The sequence below is a fragment of the Chelon labrosus genome (assembly GCF_963514085.1).
Source record: "Chelon labrosus genome assembly, chromosome: 24".
Classification (NCBI taxonomy): Eukaryota; Metazoa; Chordata; class Actinopteri; order Mugiliformes; family Mugilidae; genus Chelon; species Chelon labrosus.
The window spans coordinates 10,195,313-10,219,219 of NC_140357.1; the positions used below are offsets into that span (position 1 = coordinate 10,195,313).

At 46.9% G+C, this 23,907-nt stretch overlaps 1 protein-coding gene across 1 annotated transcript in view; it reads left to right on the top strand.

Moving 5' to 3' along the window:
- The window catches only part of ncam2 (neural cell adhesion molecule 2), a gene marked incomplete at its 5' end in the record, with an annotated part of 251,308 nt that overhangs the window by 152,394 nt on the left and 75,007 nt on the right, over positions 1–23,907 (top strand). The window contains one exon of the mRNA XM_084574345.1: positions 19,316–19,390. Coding sequence (XP_084430471.1) covers positions 19,316–19,390 — 75 coding nt within the window. The remainder of the gene's footprint in view (positions 1–19,315; positions 19,391–23,907) is intronic.

The window sequence follows — 23,907 nt, forward strand, 5'->3', positions numbered from 1 at the left end:
TAGCCCAGAGAAGAATAAATAAAGCACTAGACAATAGAGTCGCTCTCCGTGGACTTCAGCCTCTGGGCGATGCTCCAACCGTGCCGGCCAATCGCTCAAATGGAAATTAGAAACAAGGAGACAGATTGTGAATAGTACATTTACTCTAGTCGGCCTCGGACAGATCGATGGAGCAGATTCGGCGAGGCAAACGCGGCATGCCGGCGGAAATTGGGGTGAAAGGGGGGGTGAGCAGTTTGTGTTTCTGCGCATAGAGTTTGTATGTACGACTCGTCATAACCCCAGAGCCGCCTCTGCCCGCTTTGTTTCCCGGCGATAGCTCTTTCTCTTCCTCTATCGCCTCTTCCTTACAGTTACTCTCAGCCAGAGGACACGCGGTCAAGGCCGGCCGCTAGAGAAGAAGAAGAAGTGCCGGGGGGGGGGGGGGGCGCTGTCACAGAGCAGAGCAGCCTTAAACAGTGACATTGCTTTCTTTGTCCTCGGGCCAGAGCTCTGCTTCGGCCACCTGAGCGTGGCGGTGAACACAATGGAGGGGTTGAGGAACCGCATAAGGGGGAAAGGACGCAAGCTAGGTCCCAATTAAGGACATGGAAACGAATGCTGCAGTCGAGAGCCTGTAATCAGAATCCAGTGGAATGTTAAGGGCTACTTCAAGCGTCCACTGGGATTATCTGCGCTCCAAACAGATGTGCAGTTTTGTGGCCACTCAGGATGTTTGAAGGAGTTTCAAGGAGCGCCGCTCTCGGGTTCCTGCGCGTCGAATTCACCCGAGAGAACCTCTCGGTGTTTACCGCCGATCTTTATTCCGACGACGACGGGTCAGATGAGCGAAGATGAGAGCCCGAGAGAAGGCGGCGACCGAGGCGTAAAAGTACTCCCTCGTATTTGCCGTGCATACATCATTCCCGTCAGATAACCTCCCTGCCACCCTTATCTCCGTGCTCTGCAAGGAGAGCCCAGTGTTTACAGCCCCTCTCATACCCACATCACACAAGAAGGGGGGGGAGAAAAGACTCCCCTCCAATAAATTGTTCCTATCAGACCGAGGCATAAGTCGCAGTTGCTGCATCAGATTTAGTGGTGCCACTAGGCTCTAATGAATTCTCCCTGCCCGCCCCCGCACGTCCGCCGAGCCTCGGCTGCGAGTCTTTCCAATCGGCTGGGCTGCACAGTGCACTGCTATCGATAACGAGCCCTGGGGGGCTTGCCGAGGCTCCGTAATGAAGGAGTCCGGGGCTCTGCAGAGAAAACAGCTGGCGTAATGAGGAGCGCGGCGGAAGCCGAGGTTCGGCGGGGTGGCCGGGGTCGGCGTCGGTGGAGATACTGGGAAGGCACGCTCGGAGAATCGCTAAAGGAGGTGTTTGCCGCCTGTGGACGCATGTAAAGTCGTAAAGGCGTGCCGAGCCGTAGGCCCTCAGGTGATGATGATTGGCAAGAGGGGTTCTTTTCCATCTGTTCAAACGTTTGCTGTTTTCTCACGCTCTCTCGCCGTGGAGCCGGCCCAGCCTCCGTCGAGCCATCCCACCGGGATTACTCAACTCCCGCCTATTTAAGCCGCCACTGTTGTTTTGGGCTTAAAGACCGGATTAGCGGCGCGCAACTGTTCGCCGATATGTTCCGTTTTCCCGAGCGACATACGATTCACCCCAGTGAGTTGTAAAATGACTGATTGATCAAGCCATGAGCTATGTCGTGTCGATTGAGCGCCGCCACTCGCCCGGGATGCACTTAATCATTGGGTGAAATTGGACGAGGGGTTAGCTCCATTGACGTTACAACTGCTTTTTTATTTTTGTGCTCGTTGGCAGGCTAATGGACTGGCTTAGCATTAGCTCTCAGCGCTTCTTTTATTTATAGCCTGCTTTTATTGCACCTGAAACAACACAATTGCCACATCATATCCAGGCCCCATCCCTAAACAGATTAAAGCTTCCATTAAATCACCGACCTGCAGTTTGTTGGGGTTTTTATTTTTATTTTTTTTATTTTATAGATAATTGCCTCCTTTATCTCCGCAGAGCATTTCTTATCTCTGCTGTTGCACTCAGAGGTGCAAGAGGTCGCTTAATTCGAGGTCCGCTTCACCTCCTCTCACGTTTCGACGTCTTCAACACAACCAAACGAGCCGCGGCAGCAAAAAAAGGCGTGATATCATCCATCTGCTCGCGTCAGATCATTCAGAATAACAGGTTACGGGTTTCGCAGGCAGTAATTAATTTCCCAATCTCTGTTAATTACGTCTCCTCGCCGCTCTGCGTTTTCCGTCGCAAATATTTATCGGCTCTCCGTGGGACGAAAAGCGGCGCCACCCCTCCCCCGATTTCTTTCAGTCCTCCGAGTGCGAGATGAAATTAGACGAACAGATGATGAAAGAGAAAAGCCCGGTGCAGATGGATGTTCTGAGACGAGAGCCATCGGGGGAACTGGAGCACACAGGAATGATCCCGTGAATTAGGATAAAATGGAAATCCATCTCCGTGGTTGTTATCCATTTAGCGCACTCTGAATTGAAGTGGGTTAAGGCTTTAATAACCTGGTTAAATCCCCACCGAGCGCTGCCAATGTGCAGGCATGTTCTATTTTGACAAGTGTCAGCTTAGAAAAATAATCCGCAACAATCAGCCTGTAAACTTAATTACGGCGGGTTTATCAAAGGCTCCCTCGGCCGGGAGTGGGGCGTCGTCGCTCGTTCGCCGAGGGCTTTTTCACTCAGGAAACATGTTGTGTGTCTGACCAAAGAAATGCGTTTTTAAATAAAAAAAAAAGAAAAGCACAAGGTGAACGAGGCTTTTCATGCCACCAAAGTGGAAAAAAAATAAGCGCATCGTCAAACTCACGGCCAAACACAGCCATAAATGCTCCTGATTTTTTAAAAGATGCAACCATGGACAAGCAAGTTGCTAATTATCTATTTCACTTTAGGGCCAGGTCATCAAGGGCAAACATTCATGATCCGCCTTGAGAGCTCGACTCTTAACCCGCTAATGCATTTGGGTCACGTCAGGCTAGATTAGGAGATTCAAGAGAACCAAATCTGGAAACGTTTGATCTGGCCTTTGTGCTTTGGCCTCATTGCGGTAATTGATTATTCCAACCTTGCACAATTTTTGATCTGTATCTCGTTCCAAACGCACGGACCGGACTCGAGCGCGAAAACACAACCTCACGCCCCCATCCATTAACTTCCTTTGGCAGCGTTGCCCTTTTTGGTTAAAGGGCACCGGGCCGTCATTGTAAATACGAATTTGTTAATTAAAAAAGCTTCTCCACGCACGGGCTCGGAGAATATCAACGATCCTCTCAGATGCTCTAGGCCCACAGTGTGTCGGATAAAATCCAAGTAGAATCAAAGGGATTGGCATTCTTGGACACATTTCTAAATATAAAGTTTAAAATTCAAAGAAATTCCAATGGACGCTTGAATAAATATGGTTTTTCGAACATTTACAGCTTTTCCCACGTGGCTTCTGGTTTATCGATTTCCACCTGAAGCCTGATGAGCGTATCATTTCCCGCATGGGTTGATGTTGGTAAGCGTTGGTTTTGATGTCAGAATCCAGAATAAAGCTGCCGTACACGTTAACCGCCACATGTAACATGCACACCCGAGCTCTTGTGCACGTGCCGCACGGCATCGCGTAATTGCCTCGCGTCCGCCTGACAGATATCTGCGGCGAGAAAAATTCCCATTAGATAACGCGAGCTGTGGGCGAGGCAGCTGCCGCTTGTTTGGGAGGAATGATATTCTTCCAGAAGCCTATCCAGCGGGGAAGGAAGCTGCCACGAGAGAAGAATGCATGGGACAGGACCCAGTTTCTATGGAAACAAAAGAAATCTAACAGAGGAAGGAGTGAGATGTAAGAGTGGGAATGTTTTTTTTTTTTTGGAGATGTACGATCATGAAAGGAGGTGTGAAATAAATTGCTGCGAATCTGAGTCGCACCTGTTGAGTGCCGGTGTTATTCATTCATCAATAACCTTCATACCCAACAACATATCAAAGCGATCTCTGATATAGATAAGTCTATCCTAGGAGCACGTGCTTGACGAAGCAGAAATGGCCGGGCCGAACGTTGAAGATGAAGTCCCGAGACGGGCCGAACGGTTCCGGCTGTCATTCACCACACCTCCAGGACACGTGTAAACAGAACGCCTTAAAAGTGATAAAAAAAAAAGAAACCCAGACGGCGGTGGCGGGAGGAAACGGGCCCCGGCATGAATAATTAAACGGGCTGCGTCGCTGATAGCGGTGGCGAAACTGCAGCTCATTAACGCTGAAAAGTGAGACGAGGGATGACTGGAAATTGATAGAGGAAGTTATTTCAGCCCTCGCAGTGCAAACAATAGCCGACATAATGCAGTGTCGACGGCGGAGGAGTCCTGAAACACAGGCGTGCATGCGAACATCCACACCATTGATATATAGGCTGTGTGCTTATAAAACCAACAAAGCCTCCAGATTACCGCTTTCTAAGAAGCCCTCCACGGGCGCCGACGCTGCAGCTCATTTCCAATGCTAATCAGAAATAAATAGATGGCGTTCTCTTGACTCGTTCCGGCTCCTTCCTCAAACAATTGTTGCGTCGCAATTGCAGCCGAGCCGCCCGGGATGCCGATTGTAGCCAAGGCACCGCGGCACAGCCGCGGGAGCCCGGCCTCCCCCATGCGGTCCAAAAAAACAAACACTATTATCAGCAACCTCAACAGCGAGGGGGGAGCGGGTAAGCCCGATGGAGGGGACTGAATGCATTTGCATCTTCCGCAAGCCCAGCGGGGGGACTCCGTCTCTGAGCGGCGGCTTTTGCCAGCGATTGTGCAGCAGGAAGGAGCGCCGTCCGCTCGCAGGGTCTTGGCGGTTGACTCGTCCTCCAGTCGGCGCCGCCGCAATTAAATGCAAAGTGGCAAATGGGAAAACAAACAACACAAGTAACGGCGGAGCACTTTGTCACGAGTGTCTTCCAAGGAGTGCTTTCGCCAAAGTGCGTGTGGAAAATATAATTCGCCGCCGCACTTGAATGAAGTGCTTCCTCACATCTGTTGTGAAGTGTTGCGATATAAGGCCGTTCCCTTTGTGTGTTTATTGCTTTATTTTCATGAATCTAAAAGTGGATAATTAACCTTATTCAGCCGGGTAACATGTTCTGAAGCCTCTTCTGACTCTGAGGGAGTGATATTTGTGGTTTCACATTTAGCACAAGTGAACAAAATACTACGCTTATTTACGTAAAGTGGCGTAAGAGTTGAATTTACCAAGAATGCTTGAAAGTTTGTGAAGAAGAAGGCTATCGTCGCTGCTTCCTTAATCCCCCCGTGATCCAAAAATGACAGATGAAAACTAAATTATTTGCCGAAAGTCTGGCACAAATGGGTAAATTCTGAGTCACCGTCCCTGAATCAATATGTGCTTTCTGCCTCTGATGGCAGTCTGTCACCTAACGCAGCGGCGTTCCAACTTTTTACAATGTGACCCAGCGGCAGGCCGCCGGCAGTCGCTCTGGCACACCGGAGCTTCTGCGGAGATGCAGCTACTGTAGAGTACATGCATCTTAGTGGGAGGCTCTTAGCTGGCTGCCAGTGGATGGCAAACCCAACACTACATCGACCCGGTCTTCCCACCCCCCTCCACTGCTGTACCACATCCCCGCTGCTCCGGCTCCACTCTACCCGGCACTCTTTTGACGCTATCCCGCCGGCACATGTCACCTTTTGTTGAGGATCACAAGTAGCGAAAGAACATTTCCCCAAAAAACTGGAGGTGAATCATTTTGGGATGAAGCTGTGCCAGCTTGGTGCCGACGCTCTGCCCTGCATTTATGAGTCATTTCCTGTTGGCTATCGGGGTGCACATATTGAATGAACCCCGTGCCGTCCTCTGCTAAAGAACGCCGGGAACCGGCGAATGCGGGAACCCATCAAAGTTTAATGCCTTCGACCAGGATCAAACAGACGCTGATATATGGCCTGAGAGTGTGTGTCATTAACTCGAATGAGCGGAGACGAGAGTCATGGGGGCATTTTTACGAGCAGATCCGACCCCCCTCCTCCTTCCTTTCTGATTTAGAAAGCTGACAGTTGGCTTTGGCAGTCCATTAAAACCGGAGTACCTGCGCCAGGACTGAGCTGAGATATCCTCCCCCTGCTTTTGCCTTGTATCGTGGAGGGGAGGGGGTTTATTAGTTAACGCCGGATGGGAAACTGTCACCGTGTTTTGGTGCATTTCTGTCGACTGCTCTATTTGCACACAAACACGGCGCATCTGCACAAATGGCAGCGCCGGTGACACGAGCCGTCACTCTGCACATGTCCCAAAAGTTCGCTCATTTATATTCATTTCTTCTTTTTTTATTTTTTTTGGTATTTTCCCCAGATTCAGTTTAATCAAATTCTGCTTCTCATGTGAACATTATTGAAAGCATTTCATTTGCCAATTAGCCAGCTGCTCCCCGGTTAAATAATGAATATGCAAATCGTAAAGCTGGGGGATATGTTGTCTTTTGAGCTACGGCGGCGACGATTACCCGAGTCAGGGATACTCTGAGCGGCGTGTTGCGCGCATGCTGTGCGACTGCGCCGGGGGTTTGCGCGCTCAGTCATGTTCATGGAAGTCATACTCTGCGAGCATGTCACTTCCACGAGCATAAACGTGATGTATGTGTTTGCCTTTGGCCTGTGTGTACACCTGTGTGTTTTTCTCATAAAGTGTGTTCAGGGGTATCATTTTGGAGGGATGCCTTATAAACCCCCCCCCCCCCCCGTGCATATTGATTTGTTTGCCTGCCTTTATCTCGGCGGGGCGCCGAGTGCACGTTCCTGACAGTTCTAATTGAAAGCCGTGCAGAGCCGGGCTTGTGTAGGCACATCCACACCCTGCTATCATCCGTCAGCGAGAGGGGGGGGGGGGGGGTGTGAGCGCAGGAGGGGGAGGCGCTGGCGTACTCGCCCCGTGAGCTCGGTGACAGATTCTTCTTTAATGTGCTTACTGCGGTGCCACAGCGGTGTTTGGAGCAATCATTCAACACACGTGTACTGTACCTTCACCCACGGTTTTCTGTCAGCCTATTAATTAGCTTATTAAGCTGTCATCTGCTTACTGTATGTGACAGCCAAAGTGAGGAGGGGGATATCCGTGCCGGCATCCATCCAGGATTTATTAACACAGACTTCCTACCGCTCCACAGGCTTCCGTCATCCCTAACATTGTCCCATTAACTTAAGTTCGCCTCTCTTTGTTTATTCTCAAAGACGCAACGTCGCATTAAGTAACGACTTGACCTTTAGCCACGCTGCAGGAGACGCGGCTCTACCATGGCAACAGATTCACCCTTTTAACTGCAGTCGGGACCGGTAATAATCCCCCTAGCATTCAGTTTATTGAAATGTATTGCATATATCCTTTGTGAACGCCCCGGCGATCGATACGCGCCGCTGCGGGGAAACTACGGCGCACGCCTGGAGCGGGGCTTTAGACAAATAAAGGTTGATCAATAGATGTCCAATATGGGCTTTTTAAGCGGCACTGCAATATTCAAGAGTGTTCCCGTGTTCGGATTTACGGCGCTCGTCAAAGTCACTACAGTCGCATGAACGTTTGTCATAGCGGTTGTAACTTATCCATTAGCATAATGGACCCTTTCATCGCCTCGCAGTAAAGATTTACGGCGCTCTTCTTTTAAAAGGCGAGCATGTATGCTTTATCAGCTTTGTACTACATGATGTGATTCATCCGGAGGGCTGCCTTTGACTTTTGACGAAATGTCAGTTCTGCTTTGTGATCAAATACCTTCTCTGCCTCATGCTAATACCAAATGCTAGCATGTTAACCCAACGTACAGGAGAATACGCTAACTACTATCTATCTGCAAGGTCCTGAGAACTTTTCAGCTCCAGATGTTTTGCCTTTACCTTGGAGTATTCTGAGATTTTGACAATCCCTTACAAAGATGGCAAGAACAGCCCTGACTGCTTGCTAGCTTACAAAGCTAATTGCACAACAGTTAGTTCTGTTTTTCCCATGATAGCTATTGAATGGTTCATCCTTTTTCACCTCAGGTTAATTCTTGTCATAACAAAGAAAGCACAAGTGTATTAATAACATCTCAGTTCCATTAAATGTCCCATGAAGTATCACCGTCAGTTAGCTTACACGAAACCAAGACTGAGCATGTTCGCATTTAGCCCACACGTCCAAGCATATCTCTCGACTCAGTTTTTTTATTTTTTTAGTCTGTGCCGATTGACAACACCCAGATTTTGCCCGACGTATCGATGGCGGAGGGGTCAGGGAGACTAACAGGAGAGAAAGTTTTGAGTAATATTTATGCTGGCGTGATTTGACTCGGCGGTGACTGGTCCTGGCACTGTAAATCCCTCGTTGGCCGGCGCCGCCGTGACAGTTGGTGGCGGCTTCTGTCGCGGGCGCCCGCACGGACAACCACGAAACTGTCACAGAGGAAGGGAGGGAGAGAGAGAGAGAGGGAGAGATGGGTAGTGGGCGAACAACAGAGAGAGACATGATATCCGAAAGGAATCAGACAGAAAAGGTGAGCCGGCGATCCGCCGCACAATGAAGCAAGAAAAGGGGAAGATGAAAGGCTCTGACTTGAGTAAAATTAAGGGTGATGGGTTTAAAGGGAAATAGAAATACAAAGGTGCGCTGGAGTGGGAGGAATAGGACAAGCTGAAAAGTGAATAATACAGACTGAGCCTTTTGAATCACTGATCTTGAGATCAGAGGAGAGAATGACATTAGCTCAGACTAGGACTTTTTTAGTACGCCAAGCCTAATGAAAGCAAAATCCTCATTATTAGCCTCGTTCTTTATTGGAAAAAAGACATTTTTACACATTATTCATGGTTCTATCGGTGCAGCATGTGATGTTACTGCACATGTCACGCTATAGAGTCTATTGTGTTTCTTTTCCCTGTGCAGAAATGTATTTCAGCGTGCCGTCAAACACTTCTTGCCGCTAGTTCAGCGTAATGGGGAATCCCGTCCACTTCCTGCTTAAATTGAGAGCACGGTGTCATCCTGCTCTGCGGTAAATTTCAGAAAACGAGTGCAATTCATTTGACAATGCAGGTCGTTTAGCAGGGAATTCCAGCTTTAATGGTGCGCACCGGTATTGTCACGGGATGTACCCTCCCAATTAGGGAGACTGTTGACCTTAAACCTTTGAATATCATTGGAGAAAGGCCAGTGGAAGGTGGTTGTCCCTTGTCTGACTGCTTCCCCCCACCTCCTCCTTCGCACAATCCCCAGAGTCTCCTTCTCCGAGGCCTGGCAGGAGCCAGTGACCTCTCCTTTGTGACTGAATTAATCCACGGGCCTTAGATAATGGCCGTGTCACAGCCACCAGCAGGATGTGGCAGGAGAATAATCAGCCCACCGCCGTGCCATTTCAATCCCCGCGGCAATGATCGCTTCTCCACAGAAGGGGAAAAAAAAAAGAAAAAAAAAAAGCCCAAAACATGTTGCTCCGCTCAGTCTCCAGCATGCATGAAATGAGAACTAAAGACGACGGCTCCTTGCAGCAGACGTGAGCACCTCAGTGATCAGTTTTGAGGCTGGAGGTGTTGACGGAAAGTGCTCGGATTGGGGGAAAAAATACTCGTATGTCATCCCATTAGAGATCGAACAGTCGCAAATGTTACTTGACGACGCTCAATTGTACTTTGGGGGGGGGGGCGGCCTGACCGGGAGAATTGCATATTGTCAAAGTGAGTCTGACTGGCCAGCTGAGACCAAATAACAGTCCCTTTTCAAAGAGCACGGAGTAGCTCTCTGCCGGGGATGAAAGCAAAAATTGTACATAAACCCCCCCCCCTCCCTCTCCCTCTCCCGCCCCTCCTCCCTTCAGAAGATCTTTACTTTGTGTTGTGGATTTATGCTGGAGCTACTGAACTACAGAAACAAAAACCTTAATGTCAGGGAGAATTGCTTGAAAAAGTCCCGCTCCGGTTTTTTATTTCTGACCCCTTTGTTCTGTTCATAGTGAATCTGGATCCGGCGCTCCTCCTCTGGAAACCCCAAGAAATAAGCGCCTTTAAAGAGAGATGTACAGGCTATCAAAAGCGGAGCTCCCGTTTGTGACAGAAGAGGACCAAAGTGTAACCGAGTCCTTTAATTAAACCGCAAACATCCTGCCGGAGCCACGGCTTCACGCCTGCTTTAAGACGTGTGAAAATGCGCGGCGGCCGCTGAGGTCAGCCGGCGCTCACTTTGCTTTTATTCGTGCTCCCGTCCAGATCTCCCACAAAGCCTTTTAATCACGTCCCGTGTGAATATTCAGACGTTGCGCTAATACTTACTGTGGGTGCACTAATGAGCTGTTGTTGGAGACTCTGCTCCCGGCGTGACAACCGGCGCAAGTCGGCTGGCAACCACCCGCAGCAACATCAGATCCCGCCTTGTCGCCTCTGCGCCGGTGACAAGCGAACACGGGTTAAGCCGAATTCAAATTATTGTGACTGGTTCGCTTAAAAAAAATAAAAAAAGAAAAAAAGGAGGGTTTAGAAATTGTATTATTCCCACACAAACTGGAAGAGGAGAATGGCCGAACAAAGGAACAGATTACTTCTATTTTTATTCTTTCTCGTGGGGGTGGGGGGAGTGAGGAGACTGAGTGGAGGCTGGTGGGAGCGTGGCACCAACAGAAATACCACTTTCTCCGCGTTTTAGTGAATCTTATTTTCGTTGCTTTTTGCATTTGCTCGTCTGACTGTCTCCCCCGAGTCTTCACGAGTCTTTCCACGTTGCCTTGCGCCTGCTTCTGTCAAATGCCGGCCCTTCGCTCCCCCTTTAACTCGTGTCCGGGAAATCAAATACTGCCTTCGAGGCCTTCTGGGTTTTATTACCGAATCCTTCTTCGGCAAACCCAATCGAGTCACAAGAGCGAAGGAGAACCTCGCATCGCGCGTGGGAGCGCCCGTCTCGGCGAAATAATCAGCCGAGCTCAGCTGGCCTCCCCTCTCCCCTCGCCGGATCAATATGTGATGTTTGTTTGAGTGGCAGGAAAGCTCAAATTTCACGGGGATCATCATGAGCAAGCCCGCCTCCTCCCGGAGCCGAAGCTCTTGACCGGGGGGGAAAACACTTCAGCCGTTATTGGTGTGATGTATTTCTCCGCTACTGCATTTGCAGAAAGCACGAGAGAAAAACCAAAACACCTCCAGATGCTAACCGTGGGCTCAGATTATCCCCGTACGCCGACGACATTAACCTATTATTTTTAAAAACGTCCCTTTTCCGTTCGCCTCCGGGCCGATGTTTTGAAACTCCACGATGAAGCGTTGCGAATGGACGCCAAAGTGGCAGCAGCGGTGGCGTCTCATTAATACATATTTAATTAGCTTGTCCGCGTTCAGAAAAATGGTCGGTCAGTTTAATTGGCTTTATTAACCCGATCATTTGACGGGAACCTTTTCCGTCTTGATGGATGACCTTATTAATACGCGGGAGGAAACCGCCAACAACCCCGCGGCTCGGGCGACGCGTTAACGCCATCACCGCTGCTCCACCTGTTTCCCGGAGTTTGCGTCGGAAGCCTGATCGGCACGCCATTAGCGATCGAGGCCGGCAAACGGATCGACGAGGTGATGGATAGGCGCCTTGCTGTGGATGCTGTTGAGATTTCCTTTCTTGGCGGATATCATCCAGTCCTTAAAACCACACATATTCAGAAACAGGTTCCAGCTTCAAAACAAAAAGGATAAAGAGGAAGAAATCGAGGAACAGAAATGCCGGGGTGGCGGAGATAAGGGAAGAATAAGACTAACAGATTGGACACGGTGCTCAAAATGCGCGCGGAGATTGGAAAAATACCTTAGAAACGGTCAAAGATGCTGTGTGTTCTCCAATAATTCTGTTTTGGAAAAAAGGGGAACGAGGATAAGGGAATTATCTCGCACCTATGTTTACAGGCCTTATTTTTCTTATGTTTCCATAAATACGAACAAAATATCCACGGAAATGGGATTTACTCTGTCACAGTGTGAGGCGCCGGTTTGTGCCCAATCTGGAAAGGAAATCTCTTTCTTTTTTTTTTGTGTGATGGAGGATAAAGACGACAGAAGATGTGAGACAATGCCAGAAGAGGATGTCTATGAATACCTTTCCGACTGGGCGTACCGTACCTTAAACATGCAAATGTACAAGTCTTACCTGCCTGGACGATGCGTGTGTGTGTGTTCCTTGTGAACACTAAGATGTCATTTGGCAAATCTCTTCCCCACACTTTCCATCACCTTTGACATCTAGACACTCTGATTGCAAGGTAGCAATTGAAAGCCTGAATTGGATCCCAGTCGGTACACTCCCCTTATTTCTATCATGGCTGATGATTGCACAGCCACTTGGAGCTCTACGCTCTTTTCCCTCTGGTAACTCTTCTGCCCTCTGACACAGCCTCAATTGTCTGTCTGGCTTTCAGCGGGTTTGGTGATTGATTTGTGGAGCAAATGGCCCTTTAGGAATATTACAGTCATTGTCTTACAGTGTCTCAGATTGACACGGCGGCAACTTCATACTTTCTGAAGCCTCACATTCGTGGACTGTGACGTGATCGATACCAGCGATCATATCACCTTTTGTCTCGCCGTGGCGTTGCATTACCTTCCTGTCACTTTTACCCAACATTATTCTTTGGATAACTGCACCCAGGAGGGGTCCAGGGTTTCTGAAGCAGTCGTATTAAGTTGTTATAAACGCAGAAGATGGAAGGCAGTTTAAGGAGGATGGTTTTCTATCAGGTTTCCCGGCTCTTTGCAAAGTTTTATTTGAAGCGATTTTCAGAGATTGTAAAATCCCCATGGGTCTCCTGAGTTGCTCATTGGTTTTCTTTGCACCTCTCCCCCAAAAAATATCCTAACTTTTGATCCGCTCGGAAAAATATCAAACACCGCCGGCCCGTCGTTGACCTAAGCTCGTACCAAATCCACCGTTGAAGCAACTCTGAATTAACTCCAGCTTAAGTGTTTAAATTTGACATTTTAAAAATGTTCGTTCCCAGTCAAAAGCGCTACAGAGACATGACAGCGAGCCGATAATTGAAGGCACCGCTTACCTTTTGGGACCGTTCCATACTAATCAACGGGGGGCTCTGTGACCTGTTACGGACCTTGCCGCCGGCATTACCATCATTAAAACATTTTTTAGAAAGGTCTTGTCTTTCATAATCACAAAGACGAGCTTTACTAGTGTTTTTTATCTAAAATATTTATTGGTAAAGTAGCAGAATACTTCAGACTCTGGTGAACTTTTGTGCCAGTCATAGTCTGACTTTCTGGAAAAGAAACTTAATTAATTTACTGAATGCCTCAAGGGCTCCCTGCGTAGTTTCTCCAATCTGACACGATGAACCGCAAACGCCTAAAAATCCAACTGATCAAAGCTGCTGAAGCAATGAACCCTGCAACGTCTGTATCATCACAACCGCTCCAAACGTCCTCAGGCGTTGCGTGTGTTTTGTTTACCGTGCTGCTACTGGCCTTCTTCATGCAATGCATATGCACGAGTGAGCGTTTTGCTCCGTCTGCAGAGATATCGGAAACCAAATGACCAAACGACGCTATTTTAGCCACCTGCTCGATGCAATCAAACCGGCTTTCCGTTCGAATTACCGAGAAGTTTCACATCTGGCTGAAACATTTGAGCATTTGCATGTGTGTTCACGAGCGGAGGGGTGCATCACGGCCACTGCAGCCTGAGGCGTAAGAGGCTTAAGGAAGGAGACATAAATCGCAAAGCAGCCGGTGAGCGGGAGGCAGAGATACAGAGAAGGTGTGCGGGAGAAAGGGAAGATAATGGGTAGCTGTGGGTTGTGCTTGAGACTGTACACATGGCCCGATACTGTATGTCGGTACGATTGGATATGGTTGGCTGAGTAGAGCCTCTTCTCTCCTCTCCTCTGCAGCATGAAAGCAGGCCTCTTATGTGGAAGGACAGATATATAGAAGTGGGGACTCAGGGGGGGGAGCCAGATTAGCAAAGGTGCAGGTGTGCTTTGGCAGACTTCAAAACAACTTCTGATGAATCCATAGGCAAAGTTGGCTGCAACCAAATCGACCAGATCCCGCTGTGTTATGCTAATCAAACGGCGTCAACAAGTCGACTGTGCTCCCAAAAAAAACAAGATGGCGGCGCCCGAACGCGACTGTGGCTCACAGTATGTCCTTTATTTTAAGAGTTTACTGTGATGACTCAGTCCAGAGCTGATTCACCTCAACAACAGTTGAACATTAGAAGAGAGCACTTGTAGTAAATGTAGTGATTCACCTGCTCTGGGGTTAAAGTTTTTCATTCATGCCTTTTGTCAGACGGGTCCGCGCAACGCCGATGAAACCACTCCTCAGCAGGTGAATGTCTGTGCGCCGAGTGTTGAGTCGGTCGTCTGTCACGACATTAGCCGTGAAGTGAAGAACTGAAGAGGGGAGCAATCGTAGTGATAGCGACGGAGTAGTAGCCTTCGTTCGCCTAAGAGTACGGTGAAGCTTACCGTGGAGAAACGGGTGGTTACGGATGTAACTCCGGTTCTGTGAGTCTCCAGATAAAAACCAGACATGCACTGCTTGTGGACAGCAAGAACAAACATGGATTACCACTACTGTGTGGCTTTTTCTCATTGGAGAGCAGGGGAAGAAGAGAAACTATAAACCTTAGACACTGCATAATTACTCCAGATGCTAGATGTGGGAGCCATGTTGAACATTACTGTCCTTTAGGGTTTGGCATTTATTCCTAAAAGTCAAATGTCACCTTCCCTAATAAATTTTCGGCTGAGATCTTGTTACCTGCTCGAACCAAAGCTTACCCTGTTCTCTCTGATCAACATTTCTTTCTTTCTTCCTACTTGGCCAGTACTAATAGTGTCAAGGCTGCGTGTGATTTGCAATGCTTGTTCTAAAACCCCCGTGCTACCATTACCAATACAATCTGCAAACACTCATTTACATTTAAAGGAACCCCGGACAGCTGCACCATCCACTGTGCCGCTGCTCACCTGTGAGATGTTGCAGCTTTAAAGAATTGCTGACTGCTCAGCGCGTTTGAAGCTAATTTCCTGCTGCCATAATTTCCTGCCTTTGCTAACACACCTTTGAAGAAATGCATAAGACACACCGCTCTGAGTGCATACAAAACATAGTAATTAGTATTTTATCTCCTCCTTTCTTTAGCTCCTGCACTCTTTGTCTCGCTCTCTCTGTGGTGGAGGGAATACTTCCCTTCAATTCCTCCACAAAATCACACACAATTAAAGCAGAGCATTTTTATTTATTTATTTATTTTTTTGCCTCAGGGCCTAGCTGCTCTGTTTGCTTAAAACATTCACACACACAACTTCCCACCCACACACCCACCCACACGCAGACATAAAGGCACCCATACACCTCCACCCGCCTCTTACATGCACAGACACAAACAAACGCACAAAGGCACATTCTCTGCAGTGCATTTTATTTGGCCATGCCTTTAATGGGGCTTTTTATGGAGTACAGGATTACAGAATCACATCCCTCTCTCCCCGCCAGCTGATTGGACACTCTCCACTCTGTCAATCAAACGTTGGATTTAGCCCGCTGCTAAATGCGACGGTGCGTTTAGTCCCCTTTAGTCTGCTCTAGATTTAGTCACACCGACTTAGCTGCTGGCAAGTTTAGTGCACTGCTTTCCAGATGTTGCTGAATCATGTCACAAGGCCAGCTCATTCAGCACCTCCTCCAGCACTGACCTCAGTGACCTCTATTGCAAAATTAAGCCATTTCTGTTAGTGGTAAAATCTGAACTTCCTGTACTGCTGGTTGCTGCTCAAATCTGCATGAATACACTTTGACATAATATCACAGTATAAGGTCCATATATGCGACACATACAATAACAACATAATATTTAAACATCCAGTAGATACAGAGCAACAGTACCACTCCTTTGGATTTATGTCACAAGCATCCTTTCAGCTCAGTTTTTGTCTCCACCAGTTCATGAGGGAAATATCTGGGTTTGCATCTGCAGAGTATTTATCGTTATCTGATATCGTTATCTGTCATTTGACATAAGACAGCAAACTTAGCAAACTTTCTCAGTGCTTTAAACTTTGCTAACTTTAGCTCAAATTAGCCAATGTAAGCTAATGTTAAAGAGGACTACGAGAGCAATAAAGTTAGCTGTCAGTGCTTTAATGTTTGCTAACATTAGCTCAAATTAGCCAATGCAAGCTAATGGTAAGGAGGACTATAATAGCAATAAAGTTAGCAAACTTTCTCAGCGCTTTAAAGTTTGCTAACATTAGCTCAAGTTAGCCAATGGAAGCTAATGATAAAAAGGAGTGTAAGAGCAGTGCTTTAAAGTTTGATAACATTAATGGCAATGGTAAAGAGGACTGTAAGAGCAATAAAGTTAGCTGTCAGTGCTTTCATGTCTGCTAATATTATCTCAAATTAGCCAAAGTAAGCTAATGGTAAAGAGGATCCTAAGAGCAATAAAGTTTGCAAACTTTCTCAGTACTTTAAAGTTTGCTAACATTAGCTCAAGTTAGCCAATGCAAGCTAATGATAAAAAGGAGTGTAAGAGCAGCGCTTTCATGTTTGCTAATATTATCTCAAATTAGCCAATGTAAGCTAATGGTAAAGAGGACTATAAGAGCAATAAAGTTAGCTGTCAGTGCTTTCGTGTTTGCTAATATTAGCTGAAATTAGCCAATGTACGCTAATGGTAAAGAGGACCATAACAGCAATAAAGTTAGCAAACTTTCTCAGTGCGTTAAAGTTTGCTAACATTAGCTCAAGCGAGCCAAAGTGTAAAGATGTTAAAGTGAATATTTTAATTGAATTAAGAAACTCAAATGATTTCATTGTTAATTATTTAAAAAGAGAAATATGTATAAGATTGAGTTGAGTTGAGTTTAGATTCCATAATTGATGCTGGAATTATCCCCCGTCTCATTGTTCCTCAGAAATCTGGCGAGTCATGTATAGTATTGACCATGTCTTGACATATTGCAAATGGCAATCAATGCTTTTGTTTGTTGTCTCTTTTTGCTCGTCTCCGGCGCTTCTTCAGAGGAGCTAATAATTGGAGCTGATAATTGCTACCAGGCTCATAACATATTGACCCGAGCTCTGTAATAAGCCGGTTGAACACGGCTGAAAACATTCCATGCCTGAAAATTGATATAATTAGCATGGCTCTTTGTGTCTCCTGCAGGCGGACGGTGTTGAATAAACAAAATCCCTCATCCCATGTCATATTTCAAATCCAGTCAGCATTCTCATTAAAATGTCAACGTGTATTTGCTGTGGGGACTATTGTGCTTTTTAGCAAAAAAAAAAAAAATGGAAACCTTACACTTTCTTGGTTGAACTTAATTACACGATTCACGCTGATGACTCCGGCGGCACGGGAAACAGCTCAGGCCATTTTTCTTTCACCGGGCCGGGGTTTTTGTGAGCAACTTATTACGTGATCAATCACATGCGGCGGCAACAGACCAGGATCAATTAATAATTGAAAACCGTTAAACTACTTGAAGCGCTGATTGGAATCTGCCTTAAGTTAGAGGCGGGCCGGGTGGAAGGGCACGGGGGTTAAATAGACATGATTAATCAACCCCCGAGTAGAGTATTTGCATTCATTTGAAACAATGTGTGTGGGAGTAGACACAGAAAGCGGCTTTGTCTCGGTTCCATTCAGGCTTTAAGTGTACGGTACAGTTAAGTTTGGCAGTAATTCATGGGATATTGAAATTGTCGGGCCGTTTTGTTGTTGTTGCGGGGCCGCTTTAAGGGTTAAAACTTTGTTAATGGAAGATGTCACATGATTTTCTTTTAGCTTGCTGTTGATGTTCCCCACAATGCATTGCATAAAGCACACTGATGAGCTGCTCGCAGTCGGGGGATAATTACAGATGATGGCGAAGCAGCTCCAGGAAAGAATAATTGTCTCCAAACGATTGTTCATCCCGGCTATTTAAAGCCGAGCCGTGCCGCAGAAACGATCAGATGCATTGATAAAGGTGCTTGTAATGTGCAGTAAATGTGGCGGTGCCCCTCTACTGCCATCTATAGGCAGGCTCGGGGCTGTGGCAGATGCTTCCCTGTGATGCCGGCTCGGCTGCAGCTGCTTCGGCGTGCCGTGGTCCCTAGAGAAGCTGCGGATAATCGTTTCCACAATTATTGGCGTGCGCCTTCAGCTCTACTGTTAGGTTCCCGGCGTTGCATGGAGAATTGACATCCATTAGCGTGTTGCTCGGCCTGTGCGCGCTGGATTTTGATCCTAACTAGACTTGCAGCTGAGGGCTGAGAACGAGGAGCTGAGGTATGACAGCCTTCACCTCAGTCGGTGCCGTGGTGTGGCTACCACTGCGCCTGGCCTAAAAATGACCCCCCTCCCCACTGGGCTGCCAATCACTGCTCATCACATTAGATATCAGGGCGCACTCTCTGCTCCACCTTGCCTCTCTTTGTATCTCAGCTCGGCTACAACATTTTCACTTCCTCTCTCCTGTTTGACAAATTTCTGGCAGCCAAGACTGCAGCCAGACTCCTTTGAAGATAACGGGCTTTCACTTCAATCTTTAAAAAAAAAACTTGCAGTGGATCCCCCATTGAGTGGTGCTTACAATGCCCCAGCCGCAGACAAATGGTCTTTGATTGTAGTTTGACTCTGCAAATTTTGTAGCGCTGACGCCGACGACTGCAACTCCATTCCCCTCTACAGTATTTCCACTCTGTCATTGAAGTGAATGCCACCGGAGAAAAGTCTGGCACTAAGGAGTTATTTAGCAAACTTCTCAGCTTTTGAAATTTCCAATCCCGGCCATTGCTCATTCCATACGCCATTGTCAGGAGCGATGACTGCAAACGGCATCACCTCAGGCCGAGAGAGCGGCCGAACAGCCGCGAGCCTAATAGGAGATATCAAACCAATCTCCCTCTGATATGTTCGGAGGACTCAGCCTGTCTGTTGTTCTGATGAACGGGAAAAGTTTTGCTAAACAACATTTATCCTACGCGAGCAGCACATGAAAAGAAAAGAACGGGTCTTCTCGAAGAAGCGTCTTATCCAAATAGAAGAATGCATTTCACATAAACAGCGACATAAACGGCGACACACTATATGAACGGACCTCAGATGATATAAAAAGCTGGCACAAAGAAGGAGATGAGTCACCTTGGTAAAGAAACTGATGCTTTCTGAAAGCAATTTTCTGTTATTATGTGCCGCTCGGTCAGCAAATGATGAAAAATCTTTTTGTATTCTTACTTGCAATAACTAATCCATTTTTCCCTCTCCCTCCCCCTTTCTTTTTATTCTTCACTCTAGCCGCGCTGCAGGTGTCCATATCCTTGAACAAAGTGGAGTTAAGCGTTGGAGAGTCCAAGTTCTTCATCTGCACAGGTAAGAACGCCACGTTTTTATTTGTATGTAGCGCAACGTGTGTGTCAGAAGCTGTGGGGGGGGGCTCTTACGTTTATGTGAGTCTGTTTATGTGAGTGCGAACACAATGCCGTCCATATGGCGGGTGACACTTTGACCCCGTGGTGACTGGATCCACGCGGGGGGGGTGTCGTTCCTCCTCCTCATTGTCCTGTATCAACGCCGAGCCTTAGCGGAGAACCCGACGCCGTTGCCAGGGGCTCGGCGGGGTGGCGGCACACTCTGGCAGGCCCCGGCCCGCCTCCCGCTGGCTGCCTCTTCTCCTCTGCCAACCCACTCAGCATGGAGCTAACAGCCAAGGGAGCGGAGACACTCTGGGGGGAGCGTCGGGGACATGCGGCAGTGTAATGTGCGCTAAGGTGGACGGAGACATGGAAGTGAATGGAACCAAACTGGCAGGAATTAAAAGGCAAAAGCTAGAAGCTTTTCACTTCATGAAAAGCTCAGAGATTTTTTAACCATATTCACGAGCAGCTCTGCCAAATGGAGTGGGCTGGAAAGCAGTCAAATGCAAAAAATAAATAAATAAAAAATCTCGGTGAATCTGAAGTGAACCAGCAAACAAACAAACTTTTTGAAGCGACTTTCGGGCTTTCAGTTGCCGGATCATACGAATCAGGCCCGCATAAATATGGATTAGGAAAATAAAGGCAGGCAGTTGGGCTGTATGGTGGGGTGCCAGTTTGACGGAGGAGCTGGCAGCAGGGTAAAAACTTTAACATTTTTAAACACGAGAGCGCTCATGTTGAATCAAGTTGTATCAACAGGGGTTGTAAAGTCAGTCACCCCTTTTTCTGCGTCGTCTACTTCTGTTCCTGTATCTTGAGGGAGTTGCTAAATCATGCTGAAGGGATGTTCTGGTCAATGCCGGGAAAACCAAAGAGGAGATGGTGGTGGATTTTTTGCACTCCCCTCATCAGTGAACATCCAGGGAATGGACCTTGAGCAAGTGGACTCTTATGAGTACCTAGGTGTTCACCTCAACAACAAGCTGGACTGATGCAGGAGGGTCTATCTTCTGAGGAGTTACTTTTGGGGTCAAAGGGGTTCTCCTGAAGACCTTCTCTGACTCTGGAGTGGCATCAGTCATTGTGTATGGAGTGGTCTCCTGGAACGGTAGCATCACAGAGAGATTGAGTGGAAGATGCTGGACAAGGTCATCAGGAAGTCCAGTTCTGTCCTGGGCTGCTCTCTGGACAGGAGAGAGTCTTGGCTAAAGTGTCATCCATGCTGGACAAAGAGTACAACCCCCTCAAGGCCTCAAGGTTTAACACTTTTGCTATTTACTGTGTACAACTTTATAACCCACTTACACCTGGTCCATCTGTGCAATGTCTGACAATCATCTGTGCAATTCAAAACCTTGTATAGTCCATTGTACTTTTTGCATAGTAGGACCTGGACCTGTTTGAGTTTTCTAATAGGAGGAAGTTCAGGTTGACCTTCTACGATTGATTGGTTTTGCAACGACCCATTAACAGCCGCAAAGGTCTCCCTTAGCATATCTCCACAGGAAGGCGTCTACGTGAAATTGGAAAGTCTCTAAACAGGAGGAGGTGGATTGAGACCTAATTCGTCATCCATGCTCAACACAGTCTTAACATCTTTCCCCCCTAAGAAAGTTTTACCCCTTTGCACACCTTGAGTCTGGAGAGGTTCTGGTCATTAATGGTGTGAGAACCACTCCAAAACGCCTACTCCAATTACAGGCAAATATGGTTGTGAAAAGACTCTGGTCCTGGGACTTTCAGGTCCCCACCAGTCATTCACAACTGTAAAAGCTACTTGGATGAAAAGTCTTCAAGTCTTTTAGATTTCTTTCCCCTTCAGAATCTTTGTATCTTGAGAGTTTCTGTCCATTAATGGATTATCTGTGTATCTGTTTTTGAAACTCTTAATAGAACATGCCCGAGAATGTCGTTTTCCACACTCTCTTTGTCTATTTGAACCCGAACATTAAATTTAAAAGCGAAATGCTCTAGCAAGATTTGAACTCATTTGCGGGGGACTTTGGACGTCCTTGATTGAGCCCTTACCACAAAAAGAAAACCATTATAATCACGCCGAACGACAGTATCTATTGTGCCCGCGCGGCAGTCTTGAAAGGATGTATTTAACCCAAGCCGCGATCTCTTTTCCTCAACCTATTCACCCGACTATGTGGTGACTGAAAGGGGAAAGAAAAGTCGCGAGACAAAAGGCGGCCGAGCGAAAACAAAACTTGAAAAACCGAATGGCGTCACACACGATTCAGACCCAAGGTGAATGCGACTGGAAAATGCATTATACCGACTCGATTTTGTCCTTTTTTATATATTTCTCCCGAGTACGTTAAGGACATTGTCTCGGTGTTAATACAACTTGTTTCCAAAGTCGAGAGTGAAATATGAACCGTAGCTTTTAGGCTAACAAAGAAAGCAAATTAGCCGCTAAATAAAGCTTAGGATACAGTTGTTATGTCTGCAGCCCTTTCAAGAATAGCTGCAGTTGGAATTTCTGCCATTGACATTGATCATTCACGCACTTAAAGCACTTACTATATATTTTCTTTATACTCCCAACCTATTTAAACTTTTGCTGCTGGATTTAATCACCCAGCAAGGCATGTTACATGTACAAACATCATGAATTAATATTAATCACATAACTTCATGGCTGAATGTGTAATTATACACGTTATTTCATGTGTCTTCTCGCTTTTAGAAGAAAATGTCCGATTACCTTCAGCAGAATTGGCTTTTATTCATCCGCTCTTGCTACAGAATGACTCCATTGACGCCTTCAATGCGGAGCGCTCTCAAAAGATGTTTCGCAGCCGAGGTTTGAATCGAGGCCGTAGTGGGATGCGGAGAAAGAGCTGATGGTATAGGAGGTCACGGGGAGAGAAAGGGAACGCGGCGAGCGAGAGGCGGGGGAGGAAGACAGCAACACAGCTGCAGAGATTGTCTCCAGAAAATAGTTGTATCGAAGCAGTCTGCAAGAGGGAGCAGGGGGAGGGGGGATGCATTAGTGCTTCTGTCACCTTGCACCTCGAGTGATTTTTTACCCTGTTTCCGTAACTGCTGCAGGAAAAGGTCTAGGACGTCTCTATGATAAATGCCCACAATGATAGATATGAGCAGCAATGTAATTACAGTAGCCCCAACGACAGCGTACATTGTGTACGGATGAATCCCGCCATTAAACAAAAGTTGGTGGTGTAGTGTTAGTTTTACAAACACACCAGCTTAAGTACTGACCCATGTCCACGTCTGGGACTCTACTAGTAGACGAAAACCATTACTGAACAATCCTCCCTCGTCTTATCCGTCATGTACGTCTTTCCTGGGCACATTCGTAGACCCTTCTCTTAATGCAATCTCGGCCCGACAAACAAGAACTTTATTTTTGAACACGGAGATGCATTTCGGACCAATCCCATAGTTACATTTCTGGGGAGTTGCACGTCAGGTTATGGCTGAGGCTACGGCGTAGTCAAAGTGACATGCATTAATAAATTAACCTCGAGATCCATTAACACCTCCACCCAACGACCTTTAAGGTGCTACTAAGCCCACCCAAATGTTGAAGGCCTGGGACTCTTAACCCAGGAAAAAAATTTTTTTGGCCTGACCGAAAAAGCAAGACCGATAGAGCAACAGGACATCAGGTGACTTTGCTCACCCATTTAACTTTTGTGCAATTTGTAATCGTTCGGGAAATAATTGGATCAGTGCATATCCATATAGTGGGAGTGACTGGGGCACCGAAACGCAGCCTCTAAATAACGCATTATCAATACCAATATTTTGTTATGATACGCTAGTGCTATTTCCTGTTGAGTCCGAAGTTACCTGTTATCATCATCTGGGGTCTGTGGATTGACCTACAGAAATTTACAAATACTGCAGGTTTCGCGGCAGATAATGCGTTATTTAGAGGCTGCCTTTCGGTGCCCCAGTCACTCCCACTGTATGGATAAACACTGATCTAATTATCTCCTGAACTACTACAAATTACACAAAAGTTATATTGGTGAGTAAACGACCGTATTTTATGCCAGAAATAAGGTCCAGGTTGTAAAAAACAGTAGTTTCCCTTTAACTTTCCTTCGCCCTAGTCCTACGGCAAGTCACTGGAAGCATACGTTGAATAATTTTTCTGAGGAGGTTCATGACAGTAACGCAACTACAATAACAACTGTTTAATTTTAAGTTTTATTGCATTTATTTCCCCTTTGCTTGTCCCCGACTATTCTGGCATCCTGGGGCACAACAGCTGTCGACCATTTTTGGATGTAACCGGTGCAAGGACAAGTTAGTTAGTTGCTTGCGGTTGTCAACCGAATAGTAATCCGAAAAGCATGATTTCCTGCCAATTTGGCGGCGTTGTGATTGCCGGTGCAGGGTGACAACAGGTACCGGAGCTGTATTGCCTCTATATTATATTTAAAATAGTACTTTTATCCAAAAGTTGTAGAAGACTGCACAACTGGAGAC